The 18,315-nt window shown below is 42.1% G+C and overlaps 1 protein-coding gene across 1 annotated transcript in view; it reads left to right on the top strand.

Annotated features, from left to right (window-relative positions):
• Positions 1–9,975: 9,975 nt before the first annotated feature.
• tnnt1 (troponin T type 1 (skeletal, slow)) overlaps positions 9,976–18,315 on the top strand; it is a 31,596-nt gene continuing 23,256 nt past the window's right edge. The window contains exons 1-2 of the mRNA XM_068019701.1: positions 9,976–10,083; positions 10,448–10,471. Of these exons, the coding sequence (XP_067875802.1) occupies positions 10,038–10,083; positions 10,448–10,471 (70 nt within the window). The 5' untranslated portion in view covers positions 9,976–10,037. The remainder of the gene's footprint in view (positions 10,084–10,447; positions 10,472–18,315) is intronic.

Genomic DNA, 18,315 nt, shown 5'->3' with positions numbered 1-18,315 from the left:
AAATAAACAGATGTGTTCAAAGAAATTGAAATTGAATCAAGAAAATTACAATCACCAGGGAAGTCATACTGAACAAATTGTTGGAGCTGCGGACTGATAAGTTCCCAGGTCCTGATGGACTTCATCCTAGGGTGTTTAAAGAAGTGGCTAGTGAGATAGTTGATGCATTAGTTTTAACTTTCCAAAATTTCCTAGATTTGGGGAAGGTTCTGTTAGATTGAAAAATAGCAAATGTAACTCCTTTATTCAAAAAGGGAGGGAGAGAGAAAGCAAGAAACTACAGGCCAGTTAGCTTAACATCTGTCTTAGGGAAAATGTTAGAAGCTATTATTAAAGATGGGAGAGCAGGGCATTTAGAAAAATTCAAGGTAATCAGGCAGAGTCAACACGGTTTTGTGAAACTAATTTTAACCAAATTATTGGAGTTCTTTGAGGGAGTTACATGTGCTTTGGATAAAGGAGAGCCGGTGGATGTACTGTACTTAGATTTCCAGAAGGCATTTGATAAGGTGCTTATCAAAGGTTATTGCAGAAAATAAAAGCTCATGGTGTAGGGGGTAACATATTGGCATGGATAGAAGATTGGATAGCTAACAGGGAACAGAGAATAGGCATAAATGGGTCATTTTCTGGTTGGCAATATGTAACAAGTAGTGTGCCACAGGGATCTGTGCTGGGGCCTCAACTTTTTACAATTTATATAAATGACTTAGATGAAGGAACCGAAGGTATGGTGGATAAATTTGCTGATGACACAAAGATAGGTAGGAAAGTAACTTGTGAAGAGGACATATGTGGGCTACAAAGGGATATAGATAGGTTAAGTGAGTGGGAAAAGACCTGGCAAATGGTGTATAATGTGGGAAAGTGGGAAATTGTCCACTTGGGCAGGAAGAATAAAAAAGAAGCATATTATCTAAATGGTGAGAGATTGCAGAGCTCTGAGATGCAGGGGGATCTGGGTGTCCTAGTGCATGAATCGCAAAAGGTTAGTATGCAGGTACAGTACGTAATTAGGAAAGCTAATAGAATGTTATCGTTTATTGTGAGGGGAATTGAATACAAAAGTAGGGTGGTTATACATCAGCTATACAGGGCATTGGTGAGACCATATCTGGAGTACTGTGTACAGTACTGGTCTCCTTATTTAAGGAAGGATGTAAATGCGTTGGAGGCAGTACAGAGAAGGTTTACTAGACTAATATCTGGAATGGGCGGGCTGTCTCAAGAGGAAGATTGGACAGGCAAGGCTTGTATCCGCTGGAATTTAGAAGAGTAAGAGGCGACTTGATTGAAACATATAAGATCCTGAGGGGTCTTGACAGGGTGGATGTTTCCACTTGTGGGAGAATCTAGAACTAGGGGTCACTGTTTAAAAATAAGGGGTCACCCATTTAAGACAGAGATGAGGAGAAATTTTTTCTCTCAGAGGGTCGTGAATTCTCTTCCTCAAATGACGGCGGAAGCAGAGTCTTTGAATATTTTCAAGGCAGAGGTAGATAGATTCTTGGTAAGCAAAGGGTTGGAAGGCTGTCAGGGGTAGGTGGAAATGTGGAGTAATCAGTTCATCCATGAACTCATTGCATGGCAGAGCAGGCGTAAAGAGCCAAGTGGCCTGTTCCTAATTCGTATGTTCGTAAACACATTTTTAAAAATACCGCAATGATTTCTCTCCTGGGTGTTTCTCACAGTTGTGTTCTGCAGATTAATAGTCAATTTTTGGAGACTCCAGACCAGTCCTGCGGGGGTTGGCAACCCTACTGGGGCTGCTATTGACAGGGCTCCATTTTTTTTCAAAACCTGTTTTTTCTGGAGAGTTTGTACAGATATAAGAAAGAAGTAACAATCTAGATCATTACAGATGTTAAAAATAACCCAAATGCACATTTCATAGAATGGCAATCCATTTTAACATGGATGTCATAAAGCAAGTACAGCTTTGCCCCATGCATTCGATATAGTTCCACCCCCGCATCGATTTATAGATACTACTTTACCCCATGTTGTTGTCATTGTCCCCCCAAACCCCCTCCCCCCGCCCCACCAATGTTGTAGTTACAGCTTCACCTCTTGTCGTTATGTTTTATTCTCCTTTAAACCAACCTTCCAGGGGGCTGTAAAGTCTCAGAGGTGATGACGGAAAGTATTACATGGCCTTTAAAGCACAGAATCAGAATTATATTCATATCAAAGGTAATTGGGGATAGGCTGGAATGTGGAATTGAGGTTACAAATCAGATCAGCCATGATCTTATTGAATGGCAGAGCAGGCTCAAGGGGCCGAGTGGCCTACTCCTGCTCCTAATTCGTATGCTCATAGGTCATTTGACACAATTGGTCCATGCTGGTGTTTATGCTCCACATGCGTCTCTTGCCACCTCACTTCATACTATCCACATAACCTATTCCTTTCTCCCTCATGTGTTTATCTAGCTTCCCCTAAAATGCGCCGATGCTATTTGCCTCAACTACTGCATACATTAGTGAGTTCCACATTCTTATCACTTTCTGGGTAAAGAAGTTCCTCCTGAATTTCTTATTGGATTTATCAGTGACTAGCTTGTATTTATATCCTCTAGTTTTGGACTCACCCATAAGTGAAAAGTAGCATGGTCCTTTGCATTTCAGCTGCAGCCTCTGCTCTATATGTTGAGAAATATTTCTCTTTAAATTGAGTTAAATCTTCCTTGCACAAATAATAGTTAGTAACCAGTTTCATTTCTCCCCTGACAGGGAGCAGCAGGAAGGTAAGAGCCATTTTATACTCTTTTAATCTTAGATGTGATAGTTTCAAATTATTTGTGATACTGGTTTGTGGCTGAAAGACAGATGAGTGAATTGTCTCAATCATCTTAAATAATGGTCACTGCTTAGCGGACTCGATCTAATTTGGATCAAAGGGAGTTTACAATACTGGCATCAGCCTTTACCATGATGAAGTACTCCAGCCAACAAGGAGTTTAAAATTAAGCTTAATCTTTACTTTAGAAAGTGGTTCTCTGGAATGATATATATGTAGTAGTGAGCAGGGCTGTAGGAGGCAGAAGGTAAGTGCAAGGGATTATTTTCAATGTAAAGGGGTCTCCACTTTGTACAGGATAAAAGCCCTGCTGGGTACTGACTCTAACACTCTCTGATCAGAAACCCAGACCAGCCTGGCTGATAATTTCCTTCTCTATGGAAATGCACCATTCCAGGTGTTCATTCATAACTGGGGACCATTCTGCTGACATCAGTGACAAGACTCTTGTGCAGACAATTCCACTGGGAATCTCATTACTCATCGTCCAGGCTACTCCTTGAGACAGTACCCAGCAGGGCCATTTGTTAAAAATCTGCTGGCAAAGCATGGTTTAAGTCTGCTAATGCTCTGCTCGGAAGCAGACTTGCATTTGTGCCAGCTATTCTGTATTTGCTGGGTTTCCGATGGTGGCCTGACCAGCTGGTTGAAGCAATTTACTTATGTGGAATAAAAGGAGGGGAAAGAAACATTGATACAAACCAGTAACCAGCAATACAAGCCAACAATCAGCAATATTAGTCAATAGCCAACACAAGCCAATAACCTGTAGCTACAACCAATCCAGAGGATCTTTACTTGCCTCTCATTGTTCATACTTTTGCAATACAAGACAATAGCCAGTAATACAAGCCTATAACCAGCAATATGTCAATAACCAGCAAATATGCCAATGTCCAGTAATGCAAGCTATCAGTGAAACAAGCCATGTGTCAGAAAGAGAAGCCAATAACCAACAAATCAACTTACCAGCCAGCAAGACAAAGCAGGATCCAGAAAGAGAAGCCAGAGAGACAATCCAGGAGCCAGCAGGAAAGCCAATACCAGCAGGACAAGTCAGGGACCAGAGACAGGCTCCTTTACACATCTCCTAGTAAAGAAATCAAGAATGGTATCAGTGGGTATCTGCAAGCAACCCTCTCCTTACCTGGGACAGGCAATAATGTGTAGCATCAGAGAACTGAAAAAGAAAGGTCTTTAAAACGGGGATATACAAATGCTGGGTTAATTTACACCGCAAATGCCTGGAATTATCTCTGTACCAGAACAACCATTAAAGCTCTAGTCTTTACAAAGTTACGTAACAAAAAGATTGAAAATGTAATTATACAGGAACTCATGTTATGTTCATATCATTTGTTTCGAAAGCCTCACTGAGTTTATTAGTGGTTGATATGTCAAAGCCAGGTGCAGGGGTTGTATGCAAATAGTGGCTCTGTTGCAGGCCTCCTTGGCAGGGCCACATTGCCTCTTGCTGCTATGTGTTTTTAACGAGTTTCCTGTTTGCTATCACAGAGGAAGACCCTGAAGAAGGTACGGTGCTCAGTGGTTACTTTGTTCTCAGCGATTTTCCATGTGCCAAAGTCCAGTGCAGGTGATAGAAAACCATTCTATTTCCTTCCTACCCCAAACCATTAACTGCATTCAAATATGCCTTTTATATTTCATGAGCTTTAGACTGACAAAATGTGATGTGGTGTTTGGTTCAGTGTCCTAATATTTGTCCTGTGTAAATCTGCATCAAGTATTAGTGTTGGATTAATTACTAATTTGATTATAATAGGTTTGAGGCATTGACTAACCCAGTCCCTTATGCACAGGCATCCGGGAAGGAAACCCATTCTATGTGTCATTAATGTTCCCTTAGAAATGCGGCAACTATCTGTGTACAGCAAAAAGACAAGTCAGCACATATTGATGGTGCCTTGGACTGTGCGCCTTGATCCTCTACCTAGGTTTTTCAAAGAAAAGAGATATCCATAGATGGACACACAAGATTACATAGCATTTACAGCATAGATACAGGCCATTCGGTCCAACCAGTCTATGCTGGGGTTTATGTTTCACACATGTACCTCCTCCCCCTCTATGTTAACTTACCATGTCAACATATCCTTCGATTTCTTTCTCCCTCATGTGTTTCCCCTTAAATGCATACGTGCTATTCACCTCAGCCACTCCATATGGTAGCAAGTTCCACATTATAACCAGTCTGTGAGTAAAGAAATTTCTCCTGTATTCCTTATTGTATTTGTTAGTGACTATATTATATTTATGGCCCCTAGTTTTGGACTTATCAAACCCCTTCATAATTTTAATTAGGTCACCCCTCAGCCTTCTCTATTCTGGAGAAAAGAACTCCAGACTGTTCCTCTGGAGTATTATTATTACCTCTCAGTTCTGGTATCATCCTTGTAAATCCTTTTTGCATCTTCTCCAATGCTCCTACATCCTTTTTGTAATATGGAGACCAGAACAGTATATAGTATTCTAAGTATGGTCTAACCAAGGTTCTGTATAAATTAGCACTACTCCTCTGTTTTTCAATTCTATTCCTGTAGAAATGAACCACAGTGCTTCATTTGCAATTTTTTAGCTTTGTTAATCTGCATCGTTAGTTTGTGAATTGATACCCCAAAATCCCTTGGCTCTACCCATTTAGACTCTCATTTTCCAAGGTAATTGTGGCCTCCTTATTCCTCCTACCAAAATGCACCGCTGTAAATAATTGATAGCTATATTAGCAGTCATTCTTTGAATGCATATTCCCAGCTGGGAACTACACGGCACTGTAGTCCACAGATCTTTGACCCATGGTCTCTGCTCAGACTTGGATTAAAATACAGGCTATTGGGCCCAAATCAAATATGGGGGTACCCCCACCAAGAATCTCTGACTATATGCGAGGTACATCTGCAAATAATAGGTTATCACCATTACGCTGGTTTGCAAAAATATATCTACGTTTTTTCCTCTTGTCCCCAGTGTCTCACATCAGATAACACTCTCTCCCCAAAAGGCTGTGGATGCTGGGGGACAATTGAAATTTTCAAGACTGAGATTGATAAATTTTTATTAGTTAAGGTCAACGAGGGGTATGGATCAGAGGCAGGTAACAGTTCAGCTACGATCTAATTGAATGACGGAGCAGGCTCAAGGCCTACTTCTGATTCTATGGAGTAATCAAGCCTAGTGGTGACGAATAAGAGGGATCTATGTGATTCTGTGTCTTTCTGACAATATGTCTTCCCCACTACACAGTGCTGTATCCATGTGACTCCTTACATGTCTGTCTACCTGTTATAAGAACATAGGAATGTAAGAAATAGGAGCAGGAATAGGCCATTTGGTTCCTTGAGCCTGCTCCGCCATTCAATAAGATCATGGCTGATCTGATTGTTTCATCAACTCCACCTTCCACCCTGCCCCCCACAACCTTTGACTTCCTTGTCAATCAAAAATCTGTCTAACTCAACCTTGAATATATTCAATGACTCAGCATCCACTGTTCACTGGGGAAGAGAATTCCAAACACTAACAATCCTCTAAGAGAAGAAATTCCTCCTCATCTCCATCTTAAATGGGAGACCCCTTATTCTGAAACTGTGCCCCTGAGTTCTAGATTCCCCCACAAGGGAGACATTTTCTCAGCATTTACCCTGTCAAGCCCCCTCAGAATCTTATACATTTCAATAAGATCACCTCTCGATCTTCTAAATGCCAATGAGTATCGGCCCATCCTGCTCAACTTTTTCTCATAAGACAAACCCCTCATCCCAGGAATCAGCCTAGTGAATCTTCTCTGAACTGTTTCCAATGCAAGTATGTCCCTCCTTAAATAAGGTGACCAAAATTGTACAGAGTACTCTCGATATGGTCTCACCAATGCCCTGTACTGTTGTAGCAAGACTTCCCTACTTTTATACTCCATCGCCTTTGCAATAAAGGCCAACATTCCATTTGCCTTCCAAATCACTTGCTGTACCTGCATGCTGACGTTTTGTGATTTATGTACAAGGACACCCAGATCCCTATGTCCCGCAACATTCTGCGGTGTCTCCCCAACTGCCAAACTTTTGCCCGTTCATTTAACCTATCCATATCTCTTTGCAGATTCTTTTTATCCTCACAACTTGCTTTCCCACCTATCTTCGTAACGTCAGCAAAATTGGCTACAATACAGTCAGTCCCTTCATCCAAGACATTAATATAGATAGCAAATAGTTGAGGCCCCAGCACTGATCCCTGTGGCACTCCACTAGTTACAAATTGCCATCCTGTAAATGACCCATTTATCTCAACTGTTTCCTGTTAGTTAGCCAGTCCTCTATCCATGCTAATATATCACCTCCAACACCATGAGCTCTTATCTTGTGTGGAACCTTATCGAATGCCTTTTGGAAATCCAAATATACCACATCTACTGGTTCCCCTTTATCCACCCTGCTTGTTACAAAGTGATTCATTTTGGTAGAAAGAACATGGAGAGACAATATAGAATAAAGAGTACTAAAGGGGGTGCAGGAGCAGAGGGACCGAGGTGTATATGTGCATCGAACATTGAAGGTGGCAGGACAGGTTGAGAGAGCAGTAATGGGTACCTGGAAGTGGTCAGTGGTTTGTGAAGCAGCGCCTGGAGTGGCTATAAAGGTCAATTCTAGAGTGACAGACTTTTCCACAGGTGCTGCAGATAAAGTTGGTTGTCGGGGCTGTTACACAGTTGGCTCTCCCCTTGTGCTTCTGTCTTTTTTCCTGCCAACTGCTAAGTCTCTTTGACTCGCCACACTTTAGCCGCACCTTTATGGCTGCCCGCCAGCTCTGGCGATCACTGGCAACTGACTCCCATGACTTGTGATCAATGTCACAGGACTTCATGTCGCGATTGCAGATGTCTTTAAAGCGGAGACATGGACGGCCTGTGGGTCTGATACCAGTGACGAGCTCGCTGTACCATGTGTCCTTGGGGATCCTGCCATCTTCCATGCGGCTCATATGGCCAAGCCATCTCAAGCGCCGCTGGCTCAGTAGGGTGTATATGCTGGGGATGTTGGCCGCCTCGAGGACTTCTGTGTTGGAGATACGGTCCTGCCACCTAATGCCAAGGATTCTCCGGAGGCAGCGAAGATGGAATGAATTGAAACGTCGCTCTTGGCTGACATACGTTGTCCAGGCCTCATACAGTAGCATACAGTATCCTGGGCTTTATTAATACAGCATAGAATAAAAGAGCAAGGAAGTTATATTGAACTTGTATAAGACACTAGTTCAGCCTCAGCTGGAGTATTGTGTCCAGTTCTGGACACCGCACTTTAGGAAAGATGTGAGGGCATTGGACACAGCACAGAAATAATTCATGAGAATGGTTTGAGGAATGAGGAATTTCAGCAATGAAGATAGATTGGAGAAGTTAGGACTGCTTTCTTTGGAGAAGAGAAGGCCGAGAGGTGATTTTATAGAGCCATTCAAAATCATGAGGGGTCTGGACAGAGTAGATAGAGAGAGACTGTTCCCACTCATGAAAAGATCGAGAATGAGAGGGCACAGATTTAAAGTATTTGGTAAGAGAAGCAAAAGTGACATGAGGAAAAACTTCATGCAGCGAGTGGTTAAGGTCTGGAATGCACTGCCTGAGAACGTGGTGGAGGCAGGTTCAATTGAAGCATTCAAAAGGGAATTAGACAGTTATATGAAAAAGAAGAATGTGCAGGGTTATGGGGAGAAAGCAGGGGAATGGAACTGAGGGAATTGCTCTTTTGGAGAGCCGGTGCGGACGCAATGGGTCGAATGGCTTCCTTCTGCACAGTAGTGATTCGAGGATCCTCAAAGAACTCTAATAAATTGGTCAAACACTATTTCCCATTCAGAAAACCATGTTGGCTCTGCCTGATTGTATTGTGATTTTCTAGATGTTCTGCAACTACCTCTTTAATAATGGATTCTAGCATTTTCCCAATGGCAGATGTTAGGCTAACTGGCCAATAGTTTCCTGCTTTCTCTCTCCTTTCTTTCTTGAACAGAGTTGTTACAGACCTTTCCAGAATCATGGGAACTTTGGAATATTAGAACCAATGCATCCACTAGCTCTGCAGCCACTTCCATAAGACCCTCGGATGCAGGCCATCAGGTCCAGGGGACTTGGCTTTCTTTAGTCCCATTAGTATTCCCATTACTTTTTCTCTCGTGATAGCAATTGTTTTAAGTTCCTCCCTTTTGCCTGCTAATTTTCTACTATTCTTGGGATGCTTTTTATCTCTTCTACTGTGAAAACGGATACAAAATACTTGTTTAAAGCCTCTGCCATTTCCTCGTTTCCCATTATTAATTCCCCAGTGTCATCCTCTAAGGGACCAATGCTCACTTTAGCTACTCTTTTCCTTTTTATATATTTGTACATGCTTTTACTGTCAGTTTTTATATTTCTTGCTAGTTTTCTCTCATACTCCAATTTCTACCTTTTTTTTAAGTCATCCTTTGCTGGTTTCTAAAGTTTTCCCAATCCTCTGGCGTACCACTAATCTTCGTTGCTCTATATCTATGTAATTCTGTGTTTATCAGTGTGACTCATGAGTATATATTTAAAAATCTATATTACTCTGTGTCTGCCTATGGAACTAGGTAGTTAACTTTGTGGCTACATGGCACATTTTCAACTCATTGCCTGAGCATATAACTGGCATTGTGGATTGGCTGCCCTTTATAGATATCACCCAACTTTCAGTCCTGACCCGCAATGCCAGCTCCCCACCTCTGCAACAAGCTGAAAATCTACATTTTGATCTCTATGTGCTTTTGTGTATGAATGTGTCTGCTACATGTGACTCGATGTACGTGACTGTTAATGTGGCCATGCTTATCCTTATGACTAAGTGCCCACCTATTAAACTCTATGTTATTGTGTGCCCATGTCACTTCACGTATACTTACGTGTCTGATTGTCTACCTATGTGGCTGTGCCTATGTAACTATATCTAAGTGACTATGTCAAGTGATGTGACTGCATTATCTGTGACACGGTGTTTATCCGTGTGACGCTGTGTTTATGTAGCTGCCTATCTGTGTGCCCATGACACTATGTCTATCGATGTACCTGTTGAGAGATCAGGGAAACATAACCATTAAAAAAACCTTTGCACCCTTTATAATCGTGCTCCGGTTGCAGCCCCATGTAGATTCATTACATTGAAGTGAATCTGATATAGAGTATATTCTCCCTCTAACTGTCTCTCTTTCACTGCACATGCTCGCCTCGCCACGTGAAGAGGAACAGCAATATGACCAAGAAGGTAAGTACTCCATCAATCCCTAGTTTTGCATCATCAGTAAAATGCTCGCCAAGAACAACAAAGCACAGTGTACTCATAACTGACCTCCAACTTAGTGTGTTTGTACCCTTCTTTATTCCTGGTTGCTATTCAACAACTCCTGCAGAAATGCATGATGTGTGCATGTGTTTGTGTATAATATATATAACATATATATGTATGTATGTGGGAGAACCCCACAGAAATTCAGAACCATATTATTCACAATTCTTCAATTAAAAAGATGCCTTTTATAAAGATTGTTCTAACTGTCTCTTGCTGTTATATTTTTCACTCACCAATTTTCATCTCTAATGCTGCCTGTGGTCACCCTCCCTCTTGACAGAAGTCGAGCACCCTGAGGTAGAAGGTAGGAGACTGGAATATTTCTTGGTACAAAACCTTATTTGATTCAAGAGTATCTTGGGGTTGGCCAACAGCAGACCACTTTTTCAACTTTCTTCCCTATTTTACAATATGGATAACTTTAAAAGAAAAGACCCTTTGTTCATTTTGTGGTACTTGAAAGACGCAGGGCTCAAAAAGTTCACAAATTTTAAATTGTATTTTCACCCTCCTGCCATAACAGCGTTACTGGCACCTCGTACAGACCCATTTAATGGAGAATTAATGACAGGGAAGCATCTGAGGTTTTAATGTTTTTAAATGCTGCAATTGTCCAAAGTTATCTCTCTAAAATATATGTTTAGAAGTGCACCCTATTATTCCCCTGTATATTGGTTGTCATGCCCAATAATTAATTGTAACTTTAATCCCCTATATTTTGTTTATGATGTCCAATTGAACCATTTTGTGAACCAGTGTACTTTTAAAAATTATTATTGAGGACTCCCAAGGAACGGTCCAAGCTCCACAGTGTCTGAGAGAACCCGAGGTTGAGAAAAGTAAAAGGCAATACGAGGTAACAGGAAGGTTGTGGTTTCAAGTCCCACTCCAGAGATTTGAGCACGTAACCTAGGCAGGCACTCCCAGTACTGAGGGAGTGCTGCACTGTCAGAGGTGCCGTCTTTTGGATGAGACGTCAAACCATGGCCCGCCTGCCCTCTCAGGTGGATTTAGAAGATTCCATGGCATTATTTTGAAGAAAAGCAGGGGAGTTATGGCCAATATTTATCCTTCAACCAACATTACTAAAAAACAGTTTATCTGATCATTATCACATTGCTGTTTGTAGGAACTTGCTGTTTGCAAATTGGATGCCACATATCCTACATTACAACAGTGACTCCTCTTCATAAAAGGTTCTGAATTGTCTGTGAAGTGCTTTGAAACACCCTGATGATGTGAAAAACAATATAGAATTGCAAGTTTTTGTGTTTTTCTTTCTTTAGTGGTGAGGTCAAGTTTGGGTTTTAAAAGTCTGAAGATTGTAAAAGAAAGGGAAGACTAAAGGGGAGATTCACTGTTTTGAGCTGCAGTGAACAAATGGCTTGAAGTAGGTAATAGTGCCATGAATCCAGTTCCCAAAACATAGAAAACTATTATCAGCAGTAAATAAAGTATCTGGATCCATAAACACACCCACAGAGTGAGATAATCACTGAAAACAGGCAAGACCATGATTGCTGATGGTGCTCTGACGTTGTAACGTAATTGGAACAGTTCAGGGGTTAATTTATCCTTTCCAAGATTTGGGCATTCTTCAGAGGATCAGTAACCAGATGATGTAGACTTAAAGTATTGACAAAAAGGACAGCCAGTGAGATGAGGAGAATTTTGTTTGAAGCGAATTGTTGTGATCTGGAATGCACTGCCTGAGAGGGTGGTGAAAGCATATTTGATGGTAACTTTCAAAAGGAAATTGGATAAATGCATAAAGGGGAGAAAATTTGCAGGGCTATGGGCAAAGAGCGAGAAGTGGAACTAATTGGGCAGCACTTTCAAAGGCATGATGGGCCAAATTACCTCCTTCTGTGCTGTAAGATTCTATGAAAGCAGTCCAGCCAAAACAGCCCTTGCAACACCCACCTGCTGTACAATGTTTCTTTGCCGCTAAACTCCATTGACTTAAATTGAAGGGAAACTTGTGTGAGATAAATACGGGGGGCTGAGGTGTTCTCGTCTGATAACCTCAACCCCAGGGTTTAAAAAGCCTGAACTGTTACAGATAAGACTGGTGACCCATTTAGAGTGGACTCTTTTATAAAGATTATGTAGCAATTAGTATAGAGGTTGAAGGGCATTTTGCCAACCTGCAATACTTTGTGGTGCCAAGGGACCTGGGATAAATTTGCCCTCACCCAAAACTGGACAACCATTGGCAAAAGAGGTGGCAGCAGTCATTATTTGAGAGTGCGCTGTGCTATGGTTGAGCTGAAAAAGAAAATGTGTGAAAAGATCACTTTTGGCATAAAATGCATAGTTCGAATGCTATGGCTGAGTTTCTTGCTCTTGGAAATATGGATCGATTTCAGTTTGTTTAAGTGAGTGATACTGGTTGTTAATTTTTTTAATATATAATTTCAATACCTCCGGCTCTCACTGCCAATACTCCTTATAGAGCTGAGGAACTAGGGGCTTAGAACAGGAAGAAGAAGGTACAGTGGGGCAAAGACGCAATTGCCACTGGCATCAGTGACACATCAGCACAACAAGGGCTCAGTCAACACATGACGTCAATGAAGCCATTTCTTAAGGCCCGAATTTAACCTAACGCACCCTAGGAACACGGCAGGTTCGAGTTGGGAGCCCGTTTGACACCCAGTCCAATTTTACACCCATTGAAGTCAATGGGGCATAAAGTGAGTATCTGATCTGAAGCCACACCCACTGGGCGTGTTCGGTTAACAGCGGGGCTAATACTCCAGTAATAAAGCAGTGTTATCACAGGAGTAGATTGTGACATGTACAAGCAAATGGAGGGTGCCCAAACCACTAGAGTTGTATACTAGGCATCTACTGAAGAACCCACAATTGTGGCAAGACAGTAAATATTGCAAAGACCCCACACACATAAATGAAATCTTCCTCTGATTATATTCAGAAAGGATTGAGGTTTTTATAAATGTTAATTCGAGACTTTGTGCATTGGTAGTTCAAGACCAAAATAAAAGAATGTGTCATTGCTGAGTTAAACCAACGAAGATTTCTATTCTCACTATATTAGTTTTTAATTGTGTTGTTTATTTTTGGTAGAAAAACACTGATTACTGATCATCTCACCAGGTGTTTTATTGGATTTGCAACAGCAATTCATGCTGTCTGTTATTTTCTCCCCTGAAGTTTGATTCCACGCATTCCAACAGCTCTCTAGGACCATGTTAAGTGGTCATTCGTTGTCTGTTAGCCTGGTTGTTGAGTGTCAACAGTAGTGGAGAGGGAGAGATGAAAGCCAAGCTTAATCCTGGCCTCACAAAATGACTGCATTTATATACTTTTCAGCTGAATTCATTGGACAATGATCAGCAGCAGGAGCCTTAAGTGTCAAGTGCCACATGGTGTCCGAAGCTATTACTTTTGATCCCCACCAAAAACTCCACTGTCTTGACACAGACTCTTCCCTGGCTGCTCATTCATGTTGAACTAGGCTATGTCCAACCTCAGCATCCTGTTTGACCCAAGGATGAGCTTAAAGCCCAATCACCAAAACCTCATAAATTCACCTTCATGAATTCGCATGTCTCTTCCCATTCTAAGGCACGATTGGGAAAAGTCAGCCCAGGAAGGGATGTGTGTGGATGGGCATGTGTCTTGGATAAGAACAGGATCAAGCTCAACTATGATGGGCCTCCATAGTTGAATATCCTTGTGACACTCATGGTTCAGGTTCACACAAGAGGAATGGGCATTACAGCAAGGTTCTAGAGAGATGCCATCCCCTGTGGAACTGCAAATGAGTACAAGTCAGTGCTTTCAGGAGAAAACCTGGAGAAAATGGTGATGGCAGCATCCTCTCACCACCCTTAGTGAGCACTATGTCAGTCTTCTACAATATATGTTGATCTGGAGCAGATGTTTAGATTCACTGAGTCTAACCATTGTCTTGACAATATTGGTATTCTCTATCCCAATGTTATTTGCAGTGTCTGTGAGCAATTCTGTTACAGCATTTTTGAATGACATTATAATTTATCACATGCTTCTGCTTAAATTGTACATTTGGTCCATTTTAAGCATGTGGCCAGGTGAGTCCCACAACCTCCTGTGCCGATACCAATAGCTTCATCCCACGAGCTTGCATTTGTTTTTTAAAAACATAGAAACAGAAAAATAGGAGCAGGAGTAGGCCATTCAGTCCTTCAAGCCTGCACTGCCATTCAATACGATCATGGCTGATCAACCAAACTCAGTACCCTGTTCCCGCTTTCTCCCCGTATCCCTTGATCCCTTTAGCCCTAAGAACTATATCTAACCCTTTCTTGAATATATATAATGATTTTGCCTCAACTGCTTTCTGTGGTAGAAAATTCCACAGGTTCACCACTCTCTGGGTGAAGAAATTCCTCCTCATCTCAGTCCTAAAAGCCTTAGCCCTTATCCTTAGACTGTAACCCCTGGTCCTGGACTCCCCCGCCATCAGGAACATCCTTCCTGGATCTAGTCTGTCCAGTCCTGTTAGAATTTTGTAGGTTTCTGAGATCCCCTCTCATTCTTCTAAACTCTAGCGAATACAAGCCTAATCGACTCAATCTCTCTTCGTACATCAGTCCTGCCATCCCAAGAATCAGTCTGGTGAAGCTTCGCTGCACTCCCTCCATAGCAAGAACATCCTTCCTCAGATAAGGAGACCAAAACTGTACACAATACTCCAGATGTGGTCTCACCAAGGCCTTGTATAATTGCAGCAATCGAATCCTCTCGCTATGAAGGCCAACATATCATTTGCCTTCTTGACTGCCTGCTGCATCTGCGTGCTTACTTTCAGCGACTGGTGCACAAGGACTGGTATACCCAGGTCTCACTGCACCTCCCCCTTTCCCAAAGTATCACCGTTCGGATAATAATCTGCCTTCCTGTTTTTGCCACCAAAGTGGATAACCTCACATTTATCCACATTATACTGCATCTTCCATATATTTGCCCACTCACTCAACCTATCCAAATCACACTGGAGCTTCTCTGCATCCTCCTCACAACTCACAGTCACACCCAGCTTTGTGTCATCTGCAAACTTGGATATATTACATTTAATTCCCTCATCAATATCATTAATATATATTGTGAATAGCTGGGGTCCTAGCACTGAGCCCTGTGGTACCTCACTAGTCACTGCCTGCCACTCAGAAAAAGGCCTGTTTATTCCTACTCTTTGTTTCCTGTCTGCCAACCAGTTCTCTATCCATGTCAGTGCCTTACCCCCAATCCCATGTGCTTTAATTTTGCACGCTAATCTCTTATGTGCTTTGATGCTGAGTACAGTGTTCGAACTTCTGCCATCCTGCTTCCATCCAATCAGAAGAGGAATATCAAGAACTTGCGAAACAAGATAGATTGAGCAGGTCATTTCAAAGAATCAGATAGCACAAAAGGAGGCCATTCAGTCCATTATGTCTGTACTGGCTCCTTGGTTGAGCTATTTAACTAGTCTCACACCCCTGCTCTTTCCCCATAGCCCTGTAATATTTTTCCCTTGGAGTATTTATCCAATTTCCTTTTGAATGTTGCTATTGAACCTCTCCACCAAACTTTCAAGCAGTGCATTCCAGATCACAACAACTCGCTGCAATAAAAAATCCTTCTGTCGCCTCTAGTTCTTTTGCCAATCACCTTATATCTGTGTCCTCTATTACTGACCCTTCTGTTACTGGAAACAGTTTTTCCTGATTTGGATTATCAAAACTATTCATAATTTTGAACACCTTTATCAAATATCCTCTTAACCTTCTCTGCTCTAAGGAGAACTCCAGCTTCTCCATTATCTCCACATAACTGATGTGGAGAGAATAATTAGCAGAATAATTGCATGCAAATTAACTGCACCAACCTAAAAGATGCAACCATCCTACGTCCAGTTGTGGGGCACAAATTAATTTTCCCAATACAGTCTCTAAGTGCCAATTTTAATTTGTTTAAATCCCTCAATCACTCTTTAGGTTATTCAATCATTATTTAGTAGCCCATAGTTTGGCCTCAAATCGATTTATGGATCAGCACGTTACAAAACTGTTCTGTTCAACATATCTTAGGTCCTTTTTCCCATATTACCTTACATTTGACTGAATTGAATGGCATTTGCCACCTGCTGGCCCAGTCTCCTGAAAGATCTAAATTCTTTTGAACTTGCTTGCATTCTCCCTCATTACTTTCTCTGCCTTCAGTTTTAGCATCATCTGCAAACTCATCCAAGTCATTCATGATACAGTAAAAATAATAGGATAACTACTGAGAGACCCAAAGGCAATCCTTTTCTGGCTTAAAAATTTCCCATTGGATTTGAGGCAATTTCTTATCCAGCACTCAACATGACCCCATTCCAAAATTCTTTGCATCAACATCTGCTATTGCACCTGCTGAAATCTGTTTGAAAATCGAAATGTATAAAATCCACTACATCTGTCTCATCAGCTTTTATGGTAAAAGCTTTAAAAAAAACTGCATCTCAGTTGGACAAGACTCGGCCCTTCTTAAATTTATGTTTGCTGTGCTTCACCAATTTGTGATTCTGATCTCTGAAAACCATCTCAGTATGTAATTTCAGGTGTATTACTTTCTAATTATTTTTAAAAACTCCACTTCAGAACTCAGAGCATTAGTGTGTGCATCTGGCTGGGTACAAGCTATCATATTTCGCACAAGTGCAGTGGTGCTCTGAAATTTGAAGGAGGCACAAAAGCCAATGGCCTAACAGATTTGCAAGGCAAGTATTGTCACCTCCTCCAGCTTTACAACCCCCCAAGATCTCTCCTTTCCTCAAATTCTGGCCTCTTGTCCATCCCTGATTTCCTTTGCCCCATCATTGGGTGGTTGTGTCTTCAGCCAGGGCCACTCATCTCCTGACCTCATTACAGCCTTAGTCTAAACATGGACAAAAGTGCTGAATTCCAGAGGTGAGGTGTGATTGATTTCCCTGACATCAAGGCAGCATTTAACAGATAATGGCATCAAGGAGCCTGAACAAAACTGGAGTCAATGAGAATCAGGGGGAAAACTCTTTACTGTTTGGAGTCATACCTAGCGCAAAGGAAGATGGCTGTGGTTGTTGGAGGTCAATCATCTGAGCTCAAGGACATCACCGCAGGAGTTCCTCAGGGTAGTGTCTCAGGCCCAACCATCTTCAGCTGCTTGGAGCACAAGATGGTTGTGGTTGTTGGAGGCCAATCAACTCAGTCCCAGGACATCACTGCAGGAGTTATAGAGTCAAAGAGTCATTATGGCACAGAGTTCCTCAGAATAGTGTTCTAGGCCCAACCATCTTCAGCTGCTTCATCAATGACCTTCCCTCCAACATATGGTCAGAAGTGGGGATGTTCGCTAATGATTCCACAGTGTTCAGTTCTATTCGCAACTCCTCAGATACTGAAGCAGTTCGTGCCCACATGCAACAAGACCTGGACAATATTCAGGCTTGGGCTGATAAGTGGCATTCATACCACAAAAGTGCCAAGCAATGACCATCTCCAGCAAGAGAGAATATAACCATCTCCCCTTAACATTCAATGGCGTTACCAGCGCTGAATCTCCCATCAACATCCTGGGGTTTACTATTGACCAGAAACTTAACTGGAGTACCCATATAAATATTGTAGTTCAAGCTGTTCCAGTATAGCTACAACACTGGCATCTACCCTGCAATGTGGAAAATTGCCCAGGTTTGTCCAGTACACAAAAAGCAGGACAAGTCCAACCCGGCCAATTACCGCCCCATCAGTCTACTCTCAATCATCAGTAAAGTGATGGAAGGTGTCATCAACAGTGCCATCAAGCAGCACTTGCTTAGCAATAACCTGCTCTGTGATGCTCAGTTTGGGTTCCGCCAGGGCCACTCAGCTCCTGACCTCATTACAGCCTTGGTTCAAACATGGACAAAAGAGCTGAACTCAAGAGGTGAGGTGGGAGTGACTGTCCTTGACATCAAGGCAGCATTTGACCGAGTATGGCATCAAGGAGCCCTAGTAAAACTGGAGTCAATGGGAATCAGGGGGAAAACTCTCCACTGGTTGGAGTCATACCTAGCGCAAAGGAAGATGGCTGTGGTTGTTGGAGGCCAATCATCTGAGCTCCAGGACATCACTGCAGGAGTTCCTCAGGGTAGTG

Source organism: Heterodontus francisci, chromosome 41, assembly GCF_036365525.1.
Source record: "Heterodontus francisci isolate sHetFra1 chromosome 41, sHetFra1.hap1, whole genome shotgun sequence".
NCBI lineage: Eukaryota > Metazoa > Chordata > Chondrichthyes > Heterodontiformes > Heterodontidae > Heterodontus > Heterodontus francisci.
Note: the sequence above shows the minus strand (reverse complement) of the source record. Positions and strands in the feature narration are given on the sequence as shown.